The 25,283-nt window shown below is 23.9% G+C and overlaps 3 protein-coding genes and 1 pseudogene across 3 annotated transcripts; all 4 read left to right on the forward strand.

Moving 5' to 3' along the window:
* The first annotated feature begins 3,839 nt into the window (after positions 1-3,839).
* Positions 3,840-5,743, forward strand: LOC122718159 (annotated as a pseudogene).
* A 1,282-nt stretch (positions 5,744-7,025) lies between these two features.
* LOC122718292 lies at positions 7,026-18,830 on the forward strand. Its single transcript, XM_043943192.1, has 37 exons — positions 7,026-7,054; positions 7,198-7,376; positions 7,491-7,616; positions 7,693-7,810; positions 7,886-8,150; positions 8,253-8,369; positions 8,458-8,548; positions 8,624-8,760; positions 8,849-8,981; positions 9,053-9,093; positions 9,346-9,361; positions 10,097-10,258; positions 10,375-10,500; positions 10,560-10,677; positions 10,796-11,060; positions 11,151-11,249; positions 11,335-11,425; positions 11,497-11,633; positions 11,711-11,843; positions 11,919-11,959; positions 12,692-12,806; positions 13,450-13,567; positions 13,688-13,752; positions 13,807-13,907; positions 14,010-14,130; positions 14,245-14,304; positions 14,380-14,516; positions 14,587-14,688; positions 16,712-16,910; positions 17,019-17,144; positions 17,221-17,338; positions 17,635-17,899; positions 18,004-18,117; positions 18,198-18,288; positions 18,366-18,502; positions 18,576-18,708; positions 18,780-18,830. The coding sequence occupies exons 1-37, from the start codon at positions 7,048-7,050 to the stop codon at positions 18,828-18,830; spliced, it is 4,455 nt and encodes a 1,484-aa protein (XP_043799127.1). The 5' UTR covers positions 7,026-7,047.
* On the forward strand, positions 12,998-14,850 carry LOC122718158 (odorant receptor 63a-like). The gene is made up of 9 exons (XM_043942942.1): positions 12,998-13,126; positions 13,248-13,373; positions 13,450-13,567; positions 13,643-13,907; positions 14,010-14,126; positions 14,214-14,304; positions 14,380-14,516; positions 14,587-14,719; positions 14,800-14,850. The coding sequence occupies exons 1-9, from the start codon at positions 13,013-13,015 to the stop codon at positions 14,848-14,850; spliced, it is 1,152 nt and encodes a 383-aa protein (XP_043798877.1). The 5' UTR covers positions 12,998-13,012.
* A 988-nt stretch (positions 18,831-19,818) lies between the features above and the next one.
* On the forward strand, positions 19,819-24,782 carry LOC122718293. Its single transcript, XM_043943193.1, is given in 18 exon segments — positions 19,819-20,013; positions 20,115-20,240; positions 20,298-20,415; positions 20,599-20,863; positions 20,955-21,068; positions 21,144-21,234; positions 21,306-21,442; positions 21,516-21,648; positions 21,719-21,759; positions 22,806-22,983; positions 23,111-23,236; positions 23,323-23,440; positions 23,529-23,832; positions 23,912-24,028; positions 24,128-24,218; positions 24,302-24,438; positions 24,523-24,655; positions 24,729-24,782. Coding segments are annotated over 18 exon segments (2,478 nt in total).
* The last annotated feature ends 501 nt before the right edge of the window (positions 24,783-25,283 follow it).

Here is a 25,283-nt window from a genome sequence, read left to right on the forward strand (position 1 = left end):
AGATAAACATTACGGCTATACATATTTTTGTCAATTCAAATTTCTACCATAGCTAAAAAAAGTCTAATAGTATGAAATCAATTCAATGCATATCTTATTATTTTATTTTATGATATAAAATTTATAATTATGAATATAATATGAATATAACAAAATTAAATTATAAGGAAAATAAATATTTCATTAATAAATATTTCAACTTATATTATTTGTATATTAAAATTAACAATAATAATAATAAAATATAATTAGTATCATTTTAGAAGTTATATAATAATTTTGAAATAGAAATAATTTTTATGAAATTGCAAAAGAAATATTGTATTATTTATTCAATTAATAGTAACTTTATATATCTATATTATTTAGTGTTTCAGAAAAATGGAAAATACAAAAGCACTGTGTTTAATATTTCTTATTATAAAACTTTTAAAAAATATCTAAAGTTTTTGGGACAGTATCCAAATCAATCACGATGGAACAAGGAATTTAATACAAATGTGATGATATGCAGTTTAATAAGTTTTTTAATTCCAGGGGTAAGTGAAAAGATTGCAGTTGCTTAAATATATATACAAATTTCAATGAAATAGATAAAAACATGTTATGAATATAATTTAATTTAACTAAATAATATTATGATATAATAAAAACTTTTTATTCGATAGCTGTCACGAGTTTACACATCAATTGTAGAAAAGAACTTGAATGCTTTGATGGAAATTATACCCATAGTGTTTGCAACAATAAGTTGTGCAATAAAATTGCTAAATCATAGAATTAATAAGAAAAATGTATTTATTTATTTAACTTCATGAAAAATTCTATGGTGAAAACAAAAATCATAGAATACAAATATATTTTTCAGTTTGATAAACTGTTCGATCTTATGTCAGAAGAATGGGAAATGAAAAATGATAAAAATCAAGCATGTATTCTTGATGAATTTACTAAACAGGGAAATAAATTTGCCGAAATATATAAAAGTAATTGTGATAGATCATTTTTAAATGAATTTTGTACATCCTACATATTAGGATATTTCTTACATATTAATTATCTTAAATAATTTTTTAATTGTTATTAATATTATTTTTAGATGTTTTATTGTCAGCTTTGCTACTATTTTTATTACTTCCATTGTTTCCTTCGTTTTTGGATATTGTTTTCCCGCTTAATAAAACTCGCCAACAATTACAAATATTTAAAATGAAATATTTTGTAAACGAAGATCAATACTTTTATCCTATTTATTTTCATTCAGTTTGGGGTTCATTTGTAATTATAATGATTACTGTCACTATAGATTCATTATATATGCTTATCATACATCATGCTTCCGGTTTATTTGCTATGTGCGGGTAAGTAAAATAATATAAGAGAAATACTTTCTGTGGATAATATTATATTGTAAAAAATAATTTCATAAGATTCTAATTTGGTATATTATCTGTAAAAAATAATGAAAATGATCTTCTTTTTTTTAAATTATTTCCATTGATTAAATTTTCTTTAATATAAAATATTTATGAACTGTAAAAAAAAACTGTTATAAACTGTAAAAATATATATAGGTATCAGATTGCGAAAGCAACAGAATGCAATGATATAGACATAAATGAAAATGAACTGTTTAGACAATGTGTGATCACACATAACAAAGCCTACAAGTTAGTAAAATAATTAATTATATAAAGTTAATTTCATTTCATTCATTTTTTTTTTTTGTTACATTTCAAGATTTTTCGAGATAATGAATAAAAGCAGTCGTAATAGTTATTTCCTCCAACTATTATTAACTATAATCGGCATTAGCATAACAGCTGTACAAGTAAGAATTATTAATTATTTTATTATAATGTTTATTGCAAAATAAACATTAATATATGGAATATTAAATATACTTAACATTTTTTATTAGATCGTTATGTATCTGCATAAACCTGAAGAAGCTTTCAGAATTAGTTTATTTCTTATAGCTGCACAATTTCATTTATTTATTATTACTCTAACTGGACAAGTGATTGCGGATCAAAGTTCAAAATTAGCCAATAATATGTATGTTCAAAAATATACTTCAATCATTTTAAAAAATTATCAATTTGATAATTAATTAATATTTTTATTAATATTTATATTAATTTTTATATAATATTAATATTTATATTAATTTTACAATAGATATTGTACAACATGGTATCAAATGCCTCCAAATATTCAAAAAATATTTCATATAATACAAATAAAATCTAGTAAACCATGTAAATTAAGTGCAGGAGGAATATTGGAATTGAATATCGAGAATTTTGGAATAGTACGTAATAATGTATAAAATACTGTTATATAATTATTTCATTACATAATATAAATAATGATCTGTACTCGATATTCTTTAATATTTCAAGGCATTGAAAACATGTATGTCGTACTTTACGATTTTCCTATCTTTACAAGACTGATTCGTTATTAAAATGATTTTCTCTTGCTGATTCTGATTTTTAATGAAAAGGCATTGAACTAAAAATCAATTATTTATATGGATGTGATAATGCATATTTACTTTATGTTGTATTATAATATTAAACATATATGTGTCAAAATACATCGAATAAATTTTCACGTAAATAAAGCATATATACAATAAATATATAAATCTTATGTCTTTGATACTATTATTATTAAAACATGAAAATAATATTGCATTTTTTAAAAAATATTTGGCATAATTATATAACTTTTAGATTATACTTACTTTTATTATTTGTCTAAAAATTTTTCCTCTGGATTATCGCAAAATTTTAGATTCTAAATTTGATTCCCTGAATCTGCCTTGAATATTGTACTTCTACTAAACAAATGCGTCCATATCTGTAAATATTTAAATTTAATTATTTCATCATCAACATCACATTTTTATTTTGAATACGTTTTTGAAGATCGATCGATTTTTATAGTAAATATAATTGATGTAAATTTCAAATTTTTTAATTTTATAATATATAAAAAGAAAGGCACTATCACTTTTTCAAAATATAAAAATACAAAATCTTTTTCTTAAGAAGATTTTTGTGTAAAAGTAAAAGTTAATTAAATTGTCACTCTGCAGATAACTTCTGATAATTAAAGCTCGGGTAAGTAAAATGTTATTATTCTTTTTCTTTTTTTTTCTTAATTTAAAAGATTTTGTTGATTAATTGTTTATTAATTATTGAATTTTTCAATAAACTAGAATATCAATTTAAAAGAAAAGTAACAACTTTCACATTCTAAATTATTATCTGAAAGTTCTAAGCAATGATAATTTATCATTTTTCATAATTTTTATCTCTACACATCACATAAATTTCTGATATGACATATAATAATATTGTCCAGAAAAGAAAACGATAGCTATCATTAATTTTTGATATAATGATATAATGATATATGTTTGTCCAGAAATGACAATTATCGTTTGTTATAATAATCGAAGCGAATAATAGCATTGCTAAAGAACGAAAAAGACCTATAAACTTTCTTTATCAATTTACCATACATTATTTTCTATCCTAACTTTATAAAGAATTCTTTTTTATTTTTCTTGATAGTTTTGTTAAAACGTATGTTGCTATATGTATACACTAAATTTGCTTATACGTCTTTATTCAACAAATTTGAAAATATAGATAGTAAGATAAAAAGATGCAAATTATCGAGATATATTTAAACTTTATTTTAATATAATCTTAATTAATATTTATATAGTATTTAAAATAGTTGATCAACAAATAATTTTTTCGTGGAATTAATTTAAATTTAAAGTATTTCAGAAAACAGGAAGAGAGTATTCTAATATATTCGACATTTCTATCGACTATAAAGTTCTCAAGAAATATTTACAATTTTTGGGACAAGATCCATATCAAGAATGTAAATACAGAAATATTATTACAATTATTATGTTAATTAGCATGATAGCTATATTTATACCAACGGTAAGAAAAACATGAATGTTATAGCAAATAGTGATATAGATTATAAAATAAAAAAATATGAATATAACAAATTGCGCGTAAAACAAAATAAATAATTAGGTAATATTGTTAAACAATTGGAACTTGGAATATGTTAGACATTTGAAATATATGTATCAATACATGACAAAAATACGGATGCAATGGAATGTTTGCCGAATTTATGAGCAATGTTATTAAAATATTAAATATATATTTCAATAGAGAAAATATACGTGAATATATTATCATATAATAAAAATTTTCTTTTTTTTTTTATATACAAAGTCTAAAAAAATATATATTTGTACTTATAGTTTAATAAATTATTAAAATTTGTGGTGAAAGAATGGAAGGAGCTGAAATTAAATGAATTGCATATTCTAGAAGAAATCACTATTCAGGATAGTAAAATAGCGCACTTATATCGCAGTAAGCTATCGTGTTTTAATTTTTTAATTTTAGAGAATTTTATACATGAATTTATTCTTGTTTATTTGAATTTGAATTTATTCTTATTTTGTATTCAACTATATTCTTTCCAGATACTTTATTGTCTTTTTTAATATTGTTTTTACTTGTTCCTATGTACTTTCCTATTCTGGATATAATTGATGCATTAAATCAAACTCGATCACGACAACTACTTAGAGTCAATTATATGCTTTTTAACGCTGATGATTACTTTTTCTATGTGTATTTGCAATTAGCTTTTTGCAAATTGTTATCGTAATGATTGTAATTACCGTAGACTCTTTGTCTATAATTATAATTCATCATATATGTGGATTGTTCGCAGTGTGTAAGTAAATATCACGATATCAAAAGAAATATACAATTAAATCGTGGCTATTTTTTCTAACTATTTCTAATTCTTGATTAATTAAATTTAGCTACGAAATCCAAAAAACAATAAAAGATTTGACAGTATTTGCTAATACTGAAAAGTGCTCATATAATGAATTAAAAAATTGCGTGATGAAGCACAAGAAAGCAATCAAGTTAGTATTTATCGAATAATCGATCAATTATAAAAAATTATCAAATAATTAACGAACATTACTAATTTTTTATTTTTAGGTTTTATAATATTCTAAATAATAGTAGTCAACTGAGTTATTTACTTCAGATTGGAATAAATATAATGGGTATAAGCACGACAGCTTTTCAAGTAAAGAAAAAATTTTAAAGTTCAGAAAATGAAAGCACAACAAAATTAGAAAAGTTTTAATCAGAACAATAATTTTATATTTTCAGTTAGCCGTCAATTTAGATACGAGACCATAAGAAGCAATCAGAAATGCTGTATTTTGTGGAGCCAATCAATTTCATTTATTTGTGCTTAGCTTACCTGGACAGATACTTCTCCATCATTGTGCCGAACTTTCCAATACAATGTATGTATATGTAATATAAAGTCCTACAAAACACAAATAATATATATTATAAATTATATATAAAAAGATAATGTTTCATTGGCATTTCAACAGATATTGTTCTATGTGGTATAAATTACCAGTAAAAATTCAAAAAATGTTTAACATAATGTTAATGAGAAGTAAAAAATCATGCGCGTTAACGGTATACGGATTGTACGAATTGAGTATGGAAAACTTTGGAATAGTATGTACTATAACACTTATATAGATATCATAATTATTATTAATTAAATTTAATTTTTATAATTTTTTCATTTCAAGACTTTCAAAGCTTGTATATCGTATTTTACTATGATGCTGTCGCTAAAATAATACAATGTTAAATAATTCATATCAAGAATTTCATTACATAATGTTCTATTTGATGTTAAGTCATTTACATTAAACATGCAAATAAAATTAGTATAATCATTACCAAAATTATGATCTTCATTTTATTCCACTGGATTTTCTAGCACTTTCATAAATATTTATGTTTATGTACTAACATAATTCGTTATGAATTAATTCGCAAAGAAAGCTGAAACAGAAAAAAATATTTATATAATCAATGATGATGAATTATTTTTATTTTTAATGTCCATATCATATAACTAACATTATTATACAAACACTTTTCTTTTTCGATTAATTATTATTATTATATAATCTATTTATAATATATTTAAATAAAAGATTTTTAATTTCCTTTTTATTAAAGCAATGATTTAAATGATCTATGATAATTTATACATATAGATTATTATTATATTGTGAATTGTGCTCGTCGTGATTTTAACGCCTTGCAATTGTGATAAACTTAACTTATCAAATGATTCAAATGAAATGAAGAAATTATTAGTCTTGGAAAACATTGCTGGAAAGGATATCTTTTTTATAATTTTTTTTTAATAAGAATGTAAAAGAATTCAAAAAAATTATTTGAAAATTTATCGTTTATCATTATTCAATGAATGACATTTATATGTGATTAATATCTCAAGATAATTACAGATCTTCCATTTCTAAATTAAATGACATTTTCACAGATTTTGACGGATATTTATATTTACAATATACTGTATCTCAATATCATCAAATGATATTTTAATATATATCTGCATGACTTACAATTGATAATTGAAATTAGATATTTAGTTTAAAAAATTCGTAGTTAAAAACCGAAACAATTCTAACTACAAAACTAGAAAATACTGCAAATAGAAATACAAAGATATTTTTAGAATTTATAAGAATTCAATAGAGTTACATGATAATCTTCGGTCTATTATCGAATATCTGAAAATACTAAATACAAATCAATATTTCAAGACAATCATTTACCTTTAATTTTATTGCATAAGCAGATAACCTAAAGTTATTGGAAAAAGAATTTTCTTATGTACGATACAATTGTTCTCTGTCTTGAAAATTATACTTTAATCTATATGTGTCAAGTAAGTGAATGATTTGTAGTCATTTTCAGTAACGTCAAGTATTATGTTCAATTGCATTCGTCAGATTGATTTTTACAGTTTCAGAAAGAAAAATATGCATAGATTTAGACCACATAGATTCATTTAAAGACGTTTACTTCATACTGATCATACAAGTTGCAACGTTGCTGTTTTGGAATCATGGATAGTAAGAAAAAAATCGCATTAAAGATTAAAATTAAAAAAAAAACTTATCTTATTTTGAATATTGTGACATTAATGTTATATTAATCATTTTTATATATATTTGGAACAATTTAATGATAAATAATAATTTAAATTTATGTTCAGGATTTTCAGTATTTCAGAAAATTGAAAAACAGCATAATGAAATATATGATATTCCTTATTATAAAATGATGGAGAAATACATACGATTTTTGGGACAAGATCCACGTCAAAAAAGTGAATTTAGAAATATTATCGTATTTACATTGATAATTAGTATCGCAAGTATTGTCATTCCAACGGTAAGAAAATTATATTTTAAATAACATTCTACAAAAAAAATGAGACAAAATAAATAAAATAAATTCTATGAGATAAAATAAATAATCAGATAACATTATAAATTAAATTATTAGACATTTGAATTATATATATCATTACGTAACAAGGATATGGACGGTGTGATTGAGTGTTTACCGCATTTTATCGCATCTTCGATTAGTGCCATTAAACTATTAAATTTACATTTCAACAGACAAAATGTAAGAGAAATTTATTATTTTTTAACAAATTCTTATAAAATAAATGATTGTAAATATTATTCATATTATTTTATAGTATAACATATTGCTCCATTTTGTGACAAAAAAATGGCAACAATTAAAATCAACATATGAATTAAATGCTCTTGATGAAACAATCATGCAAGGCAAAAGAATGGCACAATTGTATCGAAGTAAGTATTATTATCTTTATTTCTGAACTTAATTATTTTCGTTTAAATTTTATAAAAATAAACCTGTCTTTCCAGATACCTTATTTTCTTTTCTGATTTTGTTCTTGCTGGTTCCACTAGTTTCTCCTATTCTGGATATTGTTCATCCATTAAATCAAACTCGATCTCGACAACAACTACTTAGAGTTAATTATCTCATTTTCGACACTGATGACTATTTTTTTTACGTATATTTACAGTTAGCTTGGGGATCAATTATTGTTGTACTGACTATAATCGCTGCTGATTGGTTCTATATTCTTATAATTCACTTTAACAGTGGATTATTTGCGGTGTGTGGGTATATATCGTAATGCAAATAAATATAAAATATTCGAAATAGTACAAATTTTTTTAATGATAAAATTCATGATTTTTGCTGCCAATTTTTTGACAAATACAGAGTTCAAGTATTAGAAGCAACAATGAATTCGAATTTAATTTCTAAAGATGCGTTGTCTGAGAATTCGTCGTATGAAAAATTTAGAACTTGTGTAATCATGCATAATGAAGTTATAGAGTGCGTATTTATTAATTAATATCAATTATATAATATACTAGCAAATAATTATTGCATTAAATTGCTTTTTTTTTTATTGCACTTCGAGGTTTTATAATATTTTGAACGAAAACTGTCAGTATAGTTACTTAATTCAGGTTGGATTAAATATGCTGGGCATGAGTACGACAGCTGTTCAAGTAAATATAATTATTCGAATAATGACACATACAAACTGTTGAAAATTTTATTTAATTAATTATTTTATTTTTCAGACAGTTATAAATTTAAATAGACCGGATGTAGCAATTAGAAGCGCTGTATTTTTTGGTGCCGATCAGTTTCATTTGTTTTTGCTCAGTCTACCTGGACAAATACTTTTAGATCATTGTGCTGATTTTGAAAATACTATGTATGTATTTATTGTATGTACTAAATAATTATAAAGATTTTATAATTTAAGATAACTCGAATTTAATATTTGATTATTATTAAAACAGATATGATTCCACGTGGTATGGAACATCATTGGAAATTCAAAAAATGTTTTATATGATGCAAATAAGAAGTAAAAAACTATGTGCATTAACTGCAGGTGGATTATATGATATGAATATTGAAAACTTCGGAATAGTATGTAGTATATAATAAAAATATTATAATAATATATATTTTGTTTAATTATTATTTAATTTTTTTTCAAGACTTTTAAAACATGTATGTCATACTTCACGATGATAATGTCGTTGAAATAATGATTCTATGATGTTCATAAAAAATATATGTATACATATACAAATCTATTATATTTTCTATCCAGATTAATTGAGGATACGAATAATAGTAAAAATAATTAATATGTATTGTTAATATTAAGTAGCAAAACATCATAACAAATTTTGTCAAACACATAAATAGAACAAAATGTTGTAATATTGTAATGTATAAAAAATATTATAAATCTTACCAAAATTACGAATTGATTAACATTTCACAGCGCCATTCCGTTTTCAGTAAATTATAAAAAAAATTTTTTTATTTTAGCGAATTTAAAGTGATATAAAGTGAATGTTGATCTACAAAGTTTTATAAAATTATATATATTATCCATCGCAAATAACAATTTTTCACTGATTCTGAAAAAGAGAATTCATAGTTGAAAATCCAAAAAATTAATATTATTGAATACAGAAATATATTTTTTTTAGAATTCAATAATTTTCAATATACAATAATTTGAAAATTATTCTTTTGTCTATCACTGACCGTTTAGTAAGCACCATATTGCAAGCAATCAATATTTCAAGATAATCATGGATCTTCGATTTTAAGCATAAATGGCAGACGCCAATATAGCTGTTTTGTACAGTCATTTTCTTATCTACGAAACAATTGTTGCATAAGTTAATTTAATAAGTGTGCAATAATACATATGTGTCTTACAAGGAAATGATTCGCAATTATTCGTAATACCTACTGTTACACATCGAATATTATCGTACATTGAATGTAACTGCATTTATCAGATTGATCTCTTCCTCTCTAAAAAGAAAGACATTTAAGAAGATATTGGTTTTGGAACAAGTTTCTACAATTTTACAATATTGCAAATGTGCATAGTAAGAAAAAACGTTGAATTACATTTAATGTTATTTGTATTTTTATATTATTTCAATATATATTTATATATAATATATTATATAAACATATTAGAAATGATTTTTTGGAAAAATAATCTGAATTTACAGCATTTAGTATTTCAGATATATGAAAGACAGTGTCTTGATATATTTGAGATCCCTTATTACAAATCATTGAAGAAATGGTTAACATTATCAGGATTATATCCACCTAGAAATATTATCATAATTTTAGTGGCGATTTCCATTATAAGCGTTACTCTGCCATTGGTAAGAAAACAATATTGAATATTTTAAAAAAAATAATAAAAAGAATGATTTTGAAAAAATGCATGTAATACAATAATAAGATAATTTTATTAAATAATCGAAATGAAATTCATTAGATGCTCGCAATATACACATCATTATGTGCAAAGAATATAGATGCTATGCTTGAATGCTTGCCGTCTTTAGGTGTATGTGTAGTTGCTATCTTTAAACTACAAAATATATATAACAACAGTGAAAACGTATGTGAATATCTAATTATATAAATATCGTATTTAGTACAAAATATTATATTTTATAGTTCAAAAAATTATTTACATTTGTGGCAAAACAATGGTATCAGTTGAAATTAAACAATGAAATACGAATCCTGGAAGAAATCATAATGCAAGGCAATAAAATGGCACAAATATATCGAAGTACGATATTATTTTTGCAATCCGAATGTATTTATCTATTTAAAATATTTTTATTTTTTATTTTTATTTTTTAAATATAATCTATATAATAATAAAGTATACTATGCATACTTTTCAGATACATTATTGGTCGCTATGATAATTTTTTTTTTCGTACCATTAATTTTTCCTATTTTGGACATTGTTTATCCTTTAAATGAAACTCGACCAAGACAACAACTATATAGAGTTAATTATTTGATTTTTAACCACGAAGATTATTTTTTTTATGTATATTTTCAATTAGTTTGGAGCTCATTTGTTTGTGTGATAATCGTAATTATTTTTGATTGGTTGTATATTCTTATAATTCATCATAATAGTGGAATGTTTGCAGTATGTGGGTAAATATTATTATAAAAAATACATTATTAATCTTCTCATATATTATTAATATTTAATATATAAATTTTAATCATTTCCTCTTTTATTAGGTACCAAATTCAAAAAATATTCACTGAAAAAGTTTTTTCGAATATACATATATACGAACAATTTAAAAATTGTTTAATCGTTCATAATGAAGCTATTCAGTTCGTATTTATCAAATAATTGAGAATAATAAGTTATAAATTAATCATTGAATATGTCTAATTTACTTTTTCATAATATTTCTAGGTTTTTCGATATTTTAGACGAGAGTAGTCGAAATACTTATTTCTTTTTAGTTGGAACAAATATAATGGCAACAAGCATATCAGCTGTACAAGTAAAGACTAATCTGAAAAATCAAAAAGAGATAAAAAAAGATTTTACATAATAAATAGTTTTATTTTTCAGATAGTTTTAAATTTAGATAAATTGGAGATAGCAATTAAAAGCGCTGTATTTCTTATAGCTGCCCAATTTCATTTATTTATTCTTAGTATACCTGGACAAATACTTTTGAATCACTATTCTAATTTAAGAAATAATATGTATGTATTGCATGTTCTTATATAGAAGGTAAATGACTAAGAGCACAAATGTAACTTTGCTAATATTATATATACAGATTTATGTCTGCATGGTATAATATGCCAATAGAAGTTCAAAAAATGTTTTATGTGATGCAAATAAGATGTAAGAAGACATGTTCATTAACGGCATGTGGATTATACGAAATGAATATGGAGAACTTTGGAACAGTATGTATTGCAATATATAAAGTTCTTAATAATATATATTAATAAATATTAATAATTATTTATATTTATTTCAAGGCTCTAAAAACGTGTATGTCATACATTACTATGATATTGTCGCTGAAATAATGTTATCCGTAAAACATCAAATCATATACAGATTTAACAAAAAATTTTAGAGCAAAATAAATATGATTGCATATTGCTAGTATGAATGTATGTATTGAATAATTTAAATTATATTATTGAATATAAGAATAAAATTATCAAATTACATTTGTTATATGGTATTTAATGAATTATATGGTATTAAACGAAACATTAAATGTCTTATCAAAATTTCACTTCGTGTTGCAAATATTCACTGTTTCAATTAAGATGAAAGAATAAACACTAAAAACATTAAGTAGATCAAGTCAAACAATTATCATTTTTGTAAAGTTACAATAGATATTTATATTCTACAAATAATTATCTTAGATTCTTTCTTTAATTAAAAAAATTCTTAATTAAAAATACAATTGTATATTGTTACTACAAAGTACTACAAATAGAAATACAGAGATATTTTTAGAATTTATAAAAATTCAATAGAGTGATATGACAATCTTCGGTCTGTTATCCAATATCTTACTGAAACTATTAAATACAAATCAATATTTCAAGGCAATCATGTACCTTTAATTTTATTGCATAAGCAGATATCATAAAGTTATTGGAAAAAGAATTTTCTTATGTACGATACAATTGTTCCCTGTCTTGAAAATTATACTTTAATCTATATATGTCAAGTAAGTGAATGATTGGTAGTCATTTTCAGTAACATCAAGTAACGTGTTCAATTGCGTCAGATTGATTTTTACAGTTTTAGAAAGAAAAATACGCATAGATTTAGATCATACAAATTCACTCAAAGACATTTACTTCATACTGATCGTACAAGTTGCAACGTTGCTGTCATGGATAGTAAGAAAAAATCACATTGAAGATTAAAATTAAAAAGAAACTTATCTTGCTTTGAATATTGTAACATTAATGTTATATTAATCATTTTCATATATATTTGAAACAATTTAATAATAAATAATATCTTAAATTTATCTTTAGAACTTTCAGTATTTCAGAAAATTGAAAAACAGCATAATGAAATATATGATATTCCTTATTATAAAATGATGGAGAAATACATACGATTTTTAGGACAAGATCCACGTCAAAAAAGCGAATTTAGAAATATTATTGTATTTATATTGGTAATTAGTATTGCAAGCATTTTCATCCCAACGGTAAGAAAAATATACTAATAACATTCTAGAAAAAAATACCATAGAAACGAAATTAAATAAAATAAATTCCACGAAGTAAAATAATTAATCAGGTAATGTTATTAAATAATTCAATCATTAGACGCTTGAATTATATATATCATTACGTAACAAGGATATGGACGGTGTGATTGAATGTATACCACATTTTATCGCATCTTCGATTAGTGCCGTTAAACTATTAAATTTACATTTCAACAGACAAAATGTAAGAGAAATTTATTATTTTTTAACAAATTCTTATAAAATAAATGATTGTAAATATTATTCATATTATTTTATAGTATAACATATTGCTCCATTTTGTGACAAAAAAATGGCAACAATTAAAATCAACATATGAATTAAATGCTCTTGATGAAACAATCATGCAAGGCAAAAGAATGGCACAATTGTATCGAAGTAAGTATTATTATCTTTATTTCTGAACTTAATTATTTTCGTTTAAATTTTATAAAAATAAACCTGTCTTTCCAGATACCTTATTTTCTTTTCTGATTTTGTTCTTGCTGGTTCCACTAGTTTCTCCTATTCTGGATATTGTTCATCCATTAAATCAAACTCGATCTCGACAACAACTACTTAGAGTTAATTATCTCATTTTCGACACTGATGACTATTTTTTTTACGTATATTTACAGTTAGCTTGGGGATCAATTATTGTTGTACTGACTATAATCGCTGCTGATTGGTTCTATATTCTTATAATTCACTTTAACAGTGGATTATTTGCGGTGTGTGGGTATATATCGTAATGCAAATAAATATAAAATATTCGAAATAGTACAAATTTTTTTAATGATAAATTTCATGATTTTTGCTGCCAATTTTTTGACAAATACAGAGTTCAAGTTTTAGAAGCAACAATGAATTCGAATTTAATTTCTAAAGATGCGTTGTCTGAGAATTCGTCGTATGAAAAATTTAGAACTTGTGTAATCATGCATAATGAAGTTATAGAGTGCGTATTTATTAATTAATATCAATTATATAATATACTAGCAAATAATTATTGCATTAAATTGCTTTTTTTTTATTGCACTTCGAGGTTTTATAATATTTTGAATGAAAACTGTCAGTATAGTTACTTAATTCAGGTTGGATTAAATATGCTGGGCATGAGTACGACAGCTGTTCAAGTAAATATAATTATTCGAATAATGACACATACAAACTGTTGAAAATTTTATTTAATTAATTATTTTATTTTTCAGACAGTTATAAATTTAAATAGACCGGATGTAGCAATTAGAAGCGCTGTATTTTTTGGAGCTAATCAATTTCATTTGTTTTTGCTCAGTCTACCTGGACAAGTACTTTTGGATCATTGTGCTAATTTTGCAAATGCTATGTATATATTTAGTATAAATAATTATAATAATCGGTAACTCGAATTTAATATTTGATTAATATTAAAACAGATATGGTTCTATGTGGTATGGAACATCATTGGAAATTCAGAAAATGTTTTATATGATGCAAATAAGAAGTAAAAAACTATGTGCATTAACTGCAGGTGGATTGTATGATATGAATATCGAAAACTTCGGAATAGTATGTAGTATATGATAGTATATGATATTACAAAGATAATAATACATATTTTGTTAATTATTATTTAATTCTATTTCAAGACTTTTAAAACGTGTATGTCATACTTCACGATGATAATGTCGTTGAAATAATAATTCTACGACGTTTATAGAAAATATACAACTGAATCTATTATATTCTCTGTCCAAATTAACTGAGGATACGAATAGTAGTAGAAATAATTAATATGTACATTATTAATATTACATAGTATAAAAAAGCTTTATCAAAAAGACAAATGTTGCAAATGAACAAAATATTATAATATTGTAATATATAAAAGATACAGATATATTACAGATACCAAAATAATTGACTAATATTTCATAGCATTATTCCACCTTCAGTGAATTACAAAAAGAATTTTTTTATTTTATCAAAATGATATAATATATAATATAATAGTAAATGTTGATCCATAAAGTTTTATAAAATTATATTTATTATTCACACATCGCAATTTTAAATACTATAACAATATTTTTCTTTGGATATTTTGTATTTTATTAAATGTATATTTTAAATATATTTCTACAATAAAATTTTGGGTTGCTTTTAATTTTTTAAATTATTGTAATTAAATAAATATCAAATCAAGAAAACTTCATCAAAATCAAATTTATCGATTGACGAAGTTATTTCGACAAATTATATTAGTTATAAAAAATTCAAGAATTGCGTGATCACGCATAACGAAGCCATATGGTTCGTATACAAAAATAATAAAATACATTATCATTTAGTTATTAATGACTAACATTATTTCGTTCCATTTTGAAGTTCTGCAATATTATAAATGACAGAAGTAGTTACCTGATTGAGGATTAACTATGTTCGACAGCTGTTCAAGTAAAGACAATTCTGATAATGATAACTTGGATAAAACTTGAAAAAAAAAAATTTTTATAATCAATTTCTTGATTTTTCAGCTATTGATTTATTATTATATTAAAATTTAAATAGACCTGGAAGAGCAATACAGAATTTTTTATTTTGTTTAACTAATCAATTCTATTTATTTCTATTTAGCTTACCTGGATAAATACTTTTGGATCATTCTACTGAATTTGCAAATAATATGTATGTATTTAATATATTTCAAAAACTTTATCACATACATACATTATAAAACAATATTTTTCATTTAATTATTATGTATTAATTTTAAATTTATGTAAACTTTATCAGAATTATGATTCAATTTTTATGAGATTGAATATTATTCTAAAAATATATTATAATTAATAATTTTAATCTGAAAGAATAAAGTTTATATACATTTTCTTCGAAATGAAATGAGAATCATCGGCAGTAGATATTGTTATTGAAAACACCGAGAACGAATACATATTGCGAATAAATTTACTTTTTAAGAATTCGTTCGACAAATTTAAGTGGAAAATTATTGGAAAATCTTTTGTCATTGTACGCTTAGTAAACTCCATACTGCAACAAGCGTAATCAATATTTTAGTATAATCATAGATCTTCTTTCTCCAAAGTTAACTGCCGGACATCAATTATCAAGCTATTTTCTTGTCTCTACAATACAAAGCCTGTAGACAATATCATAGTTTAAAAATTATTCTATAACATGAATTGATAAGTGACTGATTTGTAGTCATATGTTATTTCTGCAATTTTACATAGTTATATGTTATTATCGATATTGCTATTCTGCAATTATATGTGATACAATACTATCGAAACATAATTTTAGATTTATATTCGTCAGATTGACTTAACAAAAAATAACATTCAATCTTTCAGATTAGTTTCAAGTTATGAACTTAAAAATATGAATAGTAAGAAAAAGAAAAACAAGAGCAGAATGTAACAAAATAATTTTTTGTTTTTTTTTTTTTTAATTTCATAATTATTGTTTTAAATAACATTATTAATTTCATATTAATTATATTTCTGATATTTAAAATAACTCAATTACGAATTATAGTAAAATTAATTTAAATTTAAGACATTTAGTATTTCAGAAAACCGGAAGACAGTGTCCCAATATATTTGATATTCCTTACTATAAAATGGTCGAGAAATATTTTCAACTTTTGGGACAAGATCCGCGTTTAAAGAATGAGTTCAGAAATTTTATAGTAACAATGGTGGTGATTAGTATTTCAGGCAATATTGTTCCAACGGTAAGGAAATCACGTTGAACATTTTATAGAAATGAGGAAAGTGAATCGAGTGAATTCTACATAATAAAATAAAGGTAATGTTAAACAATTGAAATTTGTAATCATTAGTCAATAGAGTTATATACGTCGTTATGTGACAAGAATATGGATGCAGTGATCGAGGGTCTACCACATTTTATCGCAGCTACTATTAGTGCTGTTAAAATATTAAATATATATTTCTATAGAGAAAACGTAAGTAATTTTTTAATTATACAAAAGAATTTTTTTAGAATAATATATTTTTTCAAAAAAATATATTATTTTCTAGTTTGACAAATTATTTCAATTCGTAACAAATGAGTGGAACAAGCTGAAATTAAATAATGAATTGCATATTCTCGATAAAACTATTATACGAGGAAACAAAACAGCACACTTATATCGCAGTATATTATAATTTTTTAGATTTTTAATTTGTCAATTGTGTCAGAAGCAAAATTGATCGTAAATTTTGTCAAGTTTAATTATTTAATTTTTGATAAGTTGTTTTGAAAAAAGTAGATATATGTTTGATATTGAATTAATTAATGAATTAATTAATTCAATATTTTAAATTTTATTATAAATTTTTATAAATTTAGAGTTTTGATCAATTTTGCTTTTAACTAGTATAATTATTAAATAACATCATTTTTATTAATATTTTTCAAATTTTGTAAATTATTAAGTATATACTTTTTAGGTGCATTGTTAATAGCTTTGGTATTGTTCTTATTGATTCCATTAATTTCTCCTATATTAGATGTATTTCTTCCACTAAATGAAACTCGACCACGACAACAACTTCTCAAAGTTAATTATTTGATTTTTAACGATCACGATTACTTTTTCTATGTATATTTGCAACTTGCTTGGGGATCAATTATAGTTGTGGTGACTTCAGTTGCCGTAGATTCATTATTGATTCTCATAATTCATCACTGCAGCGGATTATTTACAGTTTGCGGGTAAATATAATCATGCTACAAAAAACATATATAAGTATATAATGTTATATTTCTCCTTATAATTATTTCTTTTTTTATAAATATTTCTCATCATAAATATATAGATATCAAGTGCAAAAAGTAATAAGGAATGCAAAATCGTTTAATGAAACTGTTTTAAATAATTATACGTACGAGCAAATTAAGAATTGCGTGATCATGCACGATGAAGCCATCCAGTTTGTATTTATCAAATAACAATAAAATACACCTTTCAAATAATTATAATAACTAATTCATTCATGCGTTAAATTTTGAGGTTTTATAATATTCTGAATGAAAGTAATCGAAATAGTTATCTTATTCAAGTTGGGTTAAATATGTTGGCCATAAGCGCGACAGCTGTCCAAGTAAAAATCAATTTAATCAATAAAATCAAACAATTAAAATTAGAATTAGCTTATCAACATACGTACATATTTTACAGGCAGTTGTAAATTTGGATAGACCAGAAGAAGCAATTAGAAGCGCTGTATTTTGCGGGGCTAATCAATTCCATTTATTCGTACTCAGTTTACCTGGACAAGTACTCTTGGATCATTGTTCTGAGTTTTCAAATAACATGTACGTGTTCATTCTATGCAAATATAAATAATAAATTATTTTAACAAGTATTAATGTAACGATATTATAATAGATACAATTCCATATGGTATAGAGCACCTGTGCGAATTCAAAAAGTACTCTACGTAATGCAAATAAGGAGTAAGAAATTATGTACGTTGTCGGCAGGTGGATTGTATGAAATGAACATAGAAAATTTCGGAATAGTACGTATATAATATAAAGCTAATATAGTTGTATTATATCAATTATTACTTACAATCATTTTCTTTTCAAGACCTTTAAAACGTGCATGTCGTATTTCACAATGATAATGTCGCTGAAATAATGAATCTACGTTATATATATCGAAAATATATTAAATATATTATATTTTCTATAAAGTAAATAAGGATGTGAATAATAGTAATAACATAGTTATTATATCTATTGTTAAATAATATAAATGACTTTATCAAACATATAAATAAAACAAAATGCTATAATATTTCAATGTATAAAAAAGATTATATATTACCATAAGAAAATCATATCAAAATAACAAATTGATCAACATTTCATAGAATTCATTTCACTTATGATGAACTAAAAATAGAATTTTCAAATTTTATCGAGAAGAAATAGTTTTAGAAATACTTTTGTAAAATTATCTATACTATCCACATTTTGCAAATAACAATATTCGACTGAATCCAACAAAGAGAACTCATATTTCGGAAGTCGAATAAATTAGTATTATTGGTACACTACTACTTAGAGATAATTTTTAGAATTTAATAATTTTCAATACACAATAATTTGAAAATCTTTTGTCTATCACCGAATGTTTAGCGAATGCCATATTGCAGCCATGGGAATCAATATTTCAGAATAATCATAGATGTTCGATTTTCAACATAAGTGGCAGGTGTCAATACAACCGTAGAATTATCATTTTCTTATCTATAATACAATTGTCGCACAATGTCGATTAATTTAAATATGCAATGATGTATACCTGTCGTATAAAGAAACGAATCGAAGTTATACTTAAAAATTATATATTCGTTAGATACATAGAATATCATCAAATGTCGAGTTTAATTGCACTTATCAGATTGATTTCTTCTATTCTGGAAGGAAGAAGATTCATCCTTTTAAAACGACAATTGTTTCTACAATAGTTATAATACTGGAAATATGGATAGTAAGAGGAATAGACATAATTTATATCATTTGAAATATTTAACTTTTTACAAATTAAAAATACATTGATATTATTTATCATTTTTTCTCGTTGTATTTAAAATAGTTCGGCAAAAAGTAACTTTTATGATATGAATTTAAATTTAAGTTACTCAGTATTTCAGAAAACCGAAAGACAGTATCCCGAAATATTTAATATTCCTTACTATAAAATGGTCGAGAAATACTTTCAACTTTTGGGACAAGATCCACGTCAAAAAAGTAAATTCAGAAATTGTATAGTAACAGTGGTGGTGATTAGTATTTCAAGCAATATTGTTCCAACGGTAAGGAAATCTTTTATAAAAATGAGGAAACTAAAGCAAGTGAATTCTATGTAATAAAATAAAGATAACGTTAAACAATTGAAACTTGTAATTGTCATTAGTCAATAGAGTTATATACATCGTTATGTGACAAGAATATGGACGCAGTGATCGAGGGTCTACCACACTTTATCGCAGCTACCATTAGTGCCGTTAAAATATTAAATATATATTTCTATAGAGAAAACGTAAGTAATTGTTTAATTATACAAAAGAATTTTTTTGGAATAATATATTTTTTTTAGTTTGACAAATTATTTCAATTTGTGGCAAATGAATGGGACAAGCTGAAATTAAATAATGAATTGCATATTCTTGATAACACTATTGTACAAGGAAACAAAATGGCGCAATTATACCGAAGTATATTATAGTTTTCTAGATTTTTAATTTGTCAATTGTGCCAGAATCAAATCTATTAAGATTAATTATTTAGTTTCTAAAAAGTTAGACTTTTGATTCCGAGATTTCTTACAATGTTGATCAATTTAACTTCTGATTAGCAATTATTAAATAATTATAATAATCATCAAATATATTTTTTAGGTGCATTATTAACAGCTCTGGTATTGTTCTTACTGATTCCATTACTTTCTCCCATATTAGACATCGTTCTTCCATTAAATGAAACTCGACCACGACAACAACTGCTCAAAGTTAATTATTTATTTTTTAACGATGATAATTATTTTTTCTATGTATATTTGCAACTTGCTTGGGGATCAATCATGGTTGTAGTAACCATAGTTGCCGTAGATTCATTGTTGATTCTTATAATTCATCATTGCAGCGGATTATTTACAGTTTGTGGGTAAATATAATCGAAATCTGTAACAAAATATACAAATACATAAATAATCTAATATTTCTCGCTATAAATATATTGTATGATTATTTTTAAGATATCAAGTACAAAAAATAACAGAAAATGCAAAATCACTCAATGAAATTGTTTCAAATAATTACACATACGAACAAATCAGGAATTGTGTGATCACACACGATGAAGCTATCCAGTTTGTATTTATCAAATAACAATAAAATACACGTTCAAATAATTATAATAACTAATTCATTCATTAAATTTTGAGGTTTTATAATATTCTAAATGAAAGTAATCGAAATAGTTATCTTATTCAAGTTGGATTAAATATGTTGGCCATAAGCGCGACAGCTGTCCAAGTAAAAATCAATTTAATCAATAAAATCAAACAATTAGAAAAGCTTATCAACATATGTACAATATTTTACAGGCAGTTGTAAATTTGGATAGACCAGAGGAAGCAATTAGAAGCGCTGTATTTTGTGGGGCTAATCAATTCCATTTATTCGTACTCAGTTTACCTGGACAAGTACTCTTGGATCATTGTTCTGAGTTTTCAAATAACATGTACGTGTTCATTCTATGCAAATATAAATAATAAATTATTCTAACAAGTACTAATGTAACGATATTATAACAGATACAATTCTATATGGTATAGAGTACCTGTGCGAATTCAAAAAGTACTCTACGTAATGCAAATAAGGAGTAAGAAATTATGTACGTTGTCGGCAGGTGGATTATATGAAATGAATATAGAAAATTTCGGAATAGTACGTATAAATATAAAGCTAATATAGTTGTATTATATCAATTATTACTTACAATCATTTTCTTTTCAAGACCTTTAAAACGTGTATGTCGTATTTCACAATGATAATGTCGCTGAAATAATGATTCTACGTTATCCATATCGAAAATATATTATGATATAAATATATTATATTTTCTATAAAGTAAATAAGAATGTGAATAGTAATAAATATAATTAATAATGTTGCAAAGAAAAATGTTGCTTGAAATTACCTGAAGAATCTCCAATCTTCAAATTTTTGAATAACATGTTGATCTTACTAAAATAATTATCATTCTACAAAATTTTTTTATTCCACTAATAAAGTATTACGAATAAAGTTGTAAAATTTTAGCAAAAAAAAATGTACAAGAACGTGAATGTAGATAAATATATTTTACAAATATTTTTGTAAAACTGTTTATATTATCCATATTTTGCAAATAACAATGTTCCACTGATTTTGACAAAGAGAGTCCACATTTGGAAGTAAAAAAAATTAATATTACTGGAAATACACTGCAAGCAAAGATACAATGATTTTTTTTTTTAGAATTTAATAATTTCAGTACACAATAATTTGAAAATCTTTTTGTCTGTTACCAAATTGTTTGACGAATGCCATATTGTGTAGCGCAGCCATAGTAATCAATATTTCAGGATAATCATAGATATTCGATTTTCAGTATAAGTGGCAGGCGCCAATATAACCGTAGAGAACTATCATTTTCTTATCTACGATACAATTATGCACAACGTCAATTAATTTAAATGGGCAATGATGCATACTTGTCGTATAAGATTCGAAATTATGCTTAATAACTACGGTTACACACATCGAGTCATACATCATCAAATGTCTACTATAATTGCATTCATCAAATTGATTTCTTCCATTTCGAAAAGAAGGACATTCATCCTCTTGATACGATTACCGCTTCTATATCAATTACATACCTGAAAATATGGACAGTAAGAAAAAAAGATAAAATTTATATCTAGAAAAGATTAAAATATTTATTTTTTTATAAATTAAAACTTTTACCTTTATATTAATATTACATCAATCATTTTTTTCAATTTCATTTGAAATATGTCAACAAACTAAATAAATTTTAAAAATTTATTTAAATTTAGTTATTCAGTATTTCAGAAGACCAGAAACAAATGTATCAATATATTTGATATTCCTTATTATAAATTGCTCGAGAAATATATGAAATTTTTGGGACAAGATCCACGCCAAAGAGATGGATTCAGAAATATTATTGTAATTACAATGGTGACTAGTATTTCTGGTATTCTTATTCCAACGGTAAGAATGTTATATTGAATATTTTAGAAATATTTCTTAGGTGAAACATAAAAATTGAATGAATTCTATAAAATAAAGTAAGTAATCAGATAATATTGTTAAACGATCGGGACCTGGAATTCATTAGTCATTAGAATTATACACATCATTATGTGATAAAAATATGGATGCAGTGATCGAGTGTCTACCCCATTTGATCGCGGCTGCAACAAGTGTTGTTAAACTTTTGAATATTCATTTCAACAGAGAAAATGTATGTGAAATTAATATCATTCAACTTAATTTTTTTTAAGTATAAAAATTCATATCTTAACTAGACAAACATCTATTGCGTTATAGTTTAAAAAATTGTTTGAATTTATAACAAAAGAATGGGAAAAGTTTGAGTTAAATAATCAATTTCATGTTCTTGAAGAAATTACCATAAAAGGTAGTAAAATGGCACAGTTATATCGAAGTAAGTTTTTGCAAGTTTTGCATTTCTTAATTTTTTCCTCTCTTGATTCTTAATTATTTCTTAATTATTAATTTAGAAAAAAAATTAGCAAACAAGTGAATCAATCTTTTATCCTTTATCTTTTCAGATACATTATTATCCTTTATGGTATTATTTTTACTCGTACCATTAATTTTTCCTCTTCTGGATATTATTCATCCATTAAATGAAACTCGACCGAGACAGCAATTATTTAGAGTTAATTATTTGATATTTAACCATAATGATTACTTTTTTTATATATATTTGCAGTTAGCTTGGGGATCTATCATTGTTGTGATGATCATAGTTACTATAGATTCGTTGTATATGATTATAATTCATCACAGCAGCGGAATGTTTGCGATGTGTGGGTAAATAATATTCGTAATATTCAGTAATTTCTATTTAAATTTATATTTACTTTTTCTAAATCTTATTATACATCTACAGGTATAAAGTTCAAGAAGCGACCAGATATCCAAATCTATTCAATGATAGAATTATTTCAGAAAATTACACGTATGAACAGCTTAAAAATTGCATAACCACTCACGATAAAGCCCTTCAGTTTGTATTCCTCAAATTTTACATAATTCATATTAATTAATATATTGTCAAATACTTCTTCTTGAACACGACTAATTAGTTTTTTTCTCATATTTTGAGATTTTACAATATTCTGAACGAAAGCAGTCGAAATAGTTATTTAATTCAAGTTGGATTAAATATGATGGGTATAAGCGTGACAGCAGTCCAAGTAAAGAAAAAAATCTAAAGAGAACGAAAAGAGATCAAAGAATAAGAAAAAAATCTTATCTAATGGATAGTTTTATTTTTCAGACAGTCGTAAATCTAGATAAACCGGAAGAAGCGATTAGAACTGCTATATTTCTTGGAGCTGAACAATTTCATTTGTTTGTAATCAGCTTACCTGGACAAGTACTTCTGGATCATTGTACAGAATTGGCAAATAATATGTATGTATTTAACGTGTGTATATGTACAATTATAAACTCGTATATGTATAATCTTTTTTTTTTTTTTTTGATATCATATAACAGATATAGTTCTACATGGTATGGAATACCAGTAAAAATTCAGAAAGTACTCCACATGATGCAAATAAGGAGTAAAAAACCGTGTTCATTGACAGCGGGCGGATTATACGAAATGAACATGGAAAATTTCGGAATAGTATGTAATAATTATAGAGTTATTATTTATAATTCATATTTATTAACATTTATACGGTCATTTTTATTTTAAGACCTTTAAAACTTGCATGTCATATTTCACGATGTTAATGTCATTAAAAAAATAAGAATACGTCAAAAATATTTAGTTCATGATTTCATTGTTTTGTGTCCAGATTGATCAAGAATAGTAGAACAAATATGTATTGTTAATATATATTATTGAAAAGTTTAAATGATTTTATTAAGGTTACTTAATCATATTTTCCATACGATGCATGGATAGTATGTATTTTAATAATAAATTATAATAAATTGTATTAGAAAACTTACCCAAATATGTATGTTAAATGAATATAATTTAATTAAAATCATTATATTATTATTCTTACAAGATAATAATATTCTTGTTCTACATGGTAGAACCATTTCCAAAAGAAAAAAATTTTAAAATTAAAATTGAAAAAATTATTGTATATAGATATACTTCACATTTGGTAATATTTTTTTCAAAAGTAAAATTTTTTATTTGATGTATTTTTCACATTCTTGAAAAATTTTTTTTGGAATTTTTTTTTATTTTCTTGCTCAAATATTATTTAAATTTTTGACAACATTGATTTGCAATT

Source organism: Apis laboriosa, unplaced genomic scaffold (genome assembly GCF_014066325.1).
Source record: "Apis laboriosa isolate Shangri-la unplaced genomic scaffold, ASM1406632v1 scaffold5_cov152, whole genome shotgun sequence".
Lineage (NCBI taxonomy): Eukaryota > Metazoa > Arthropoda > Insecta > Hymenoptera > Apidae > Apis > Apis laboriosa.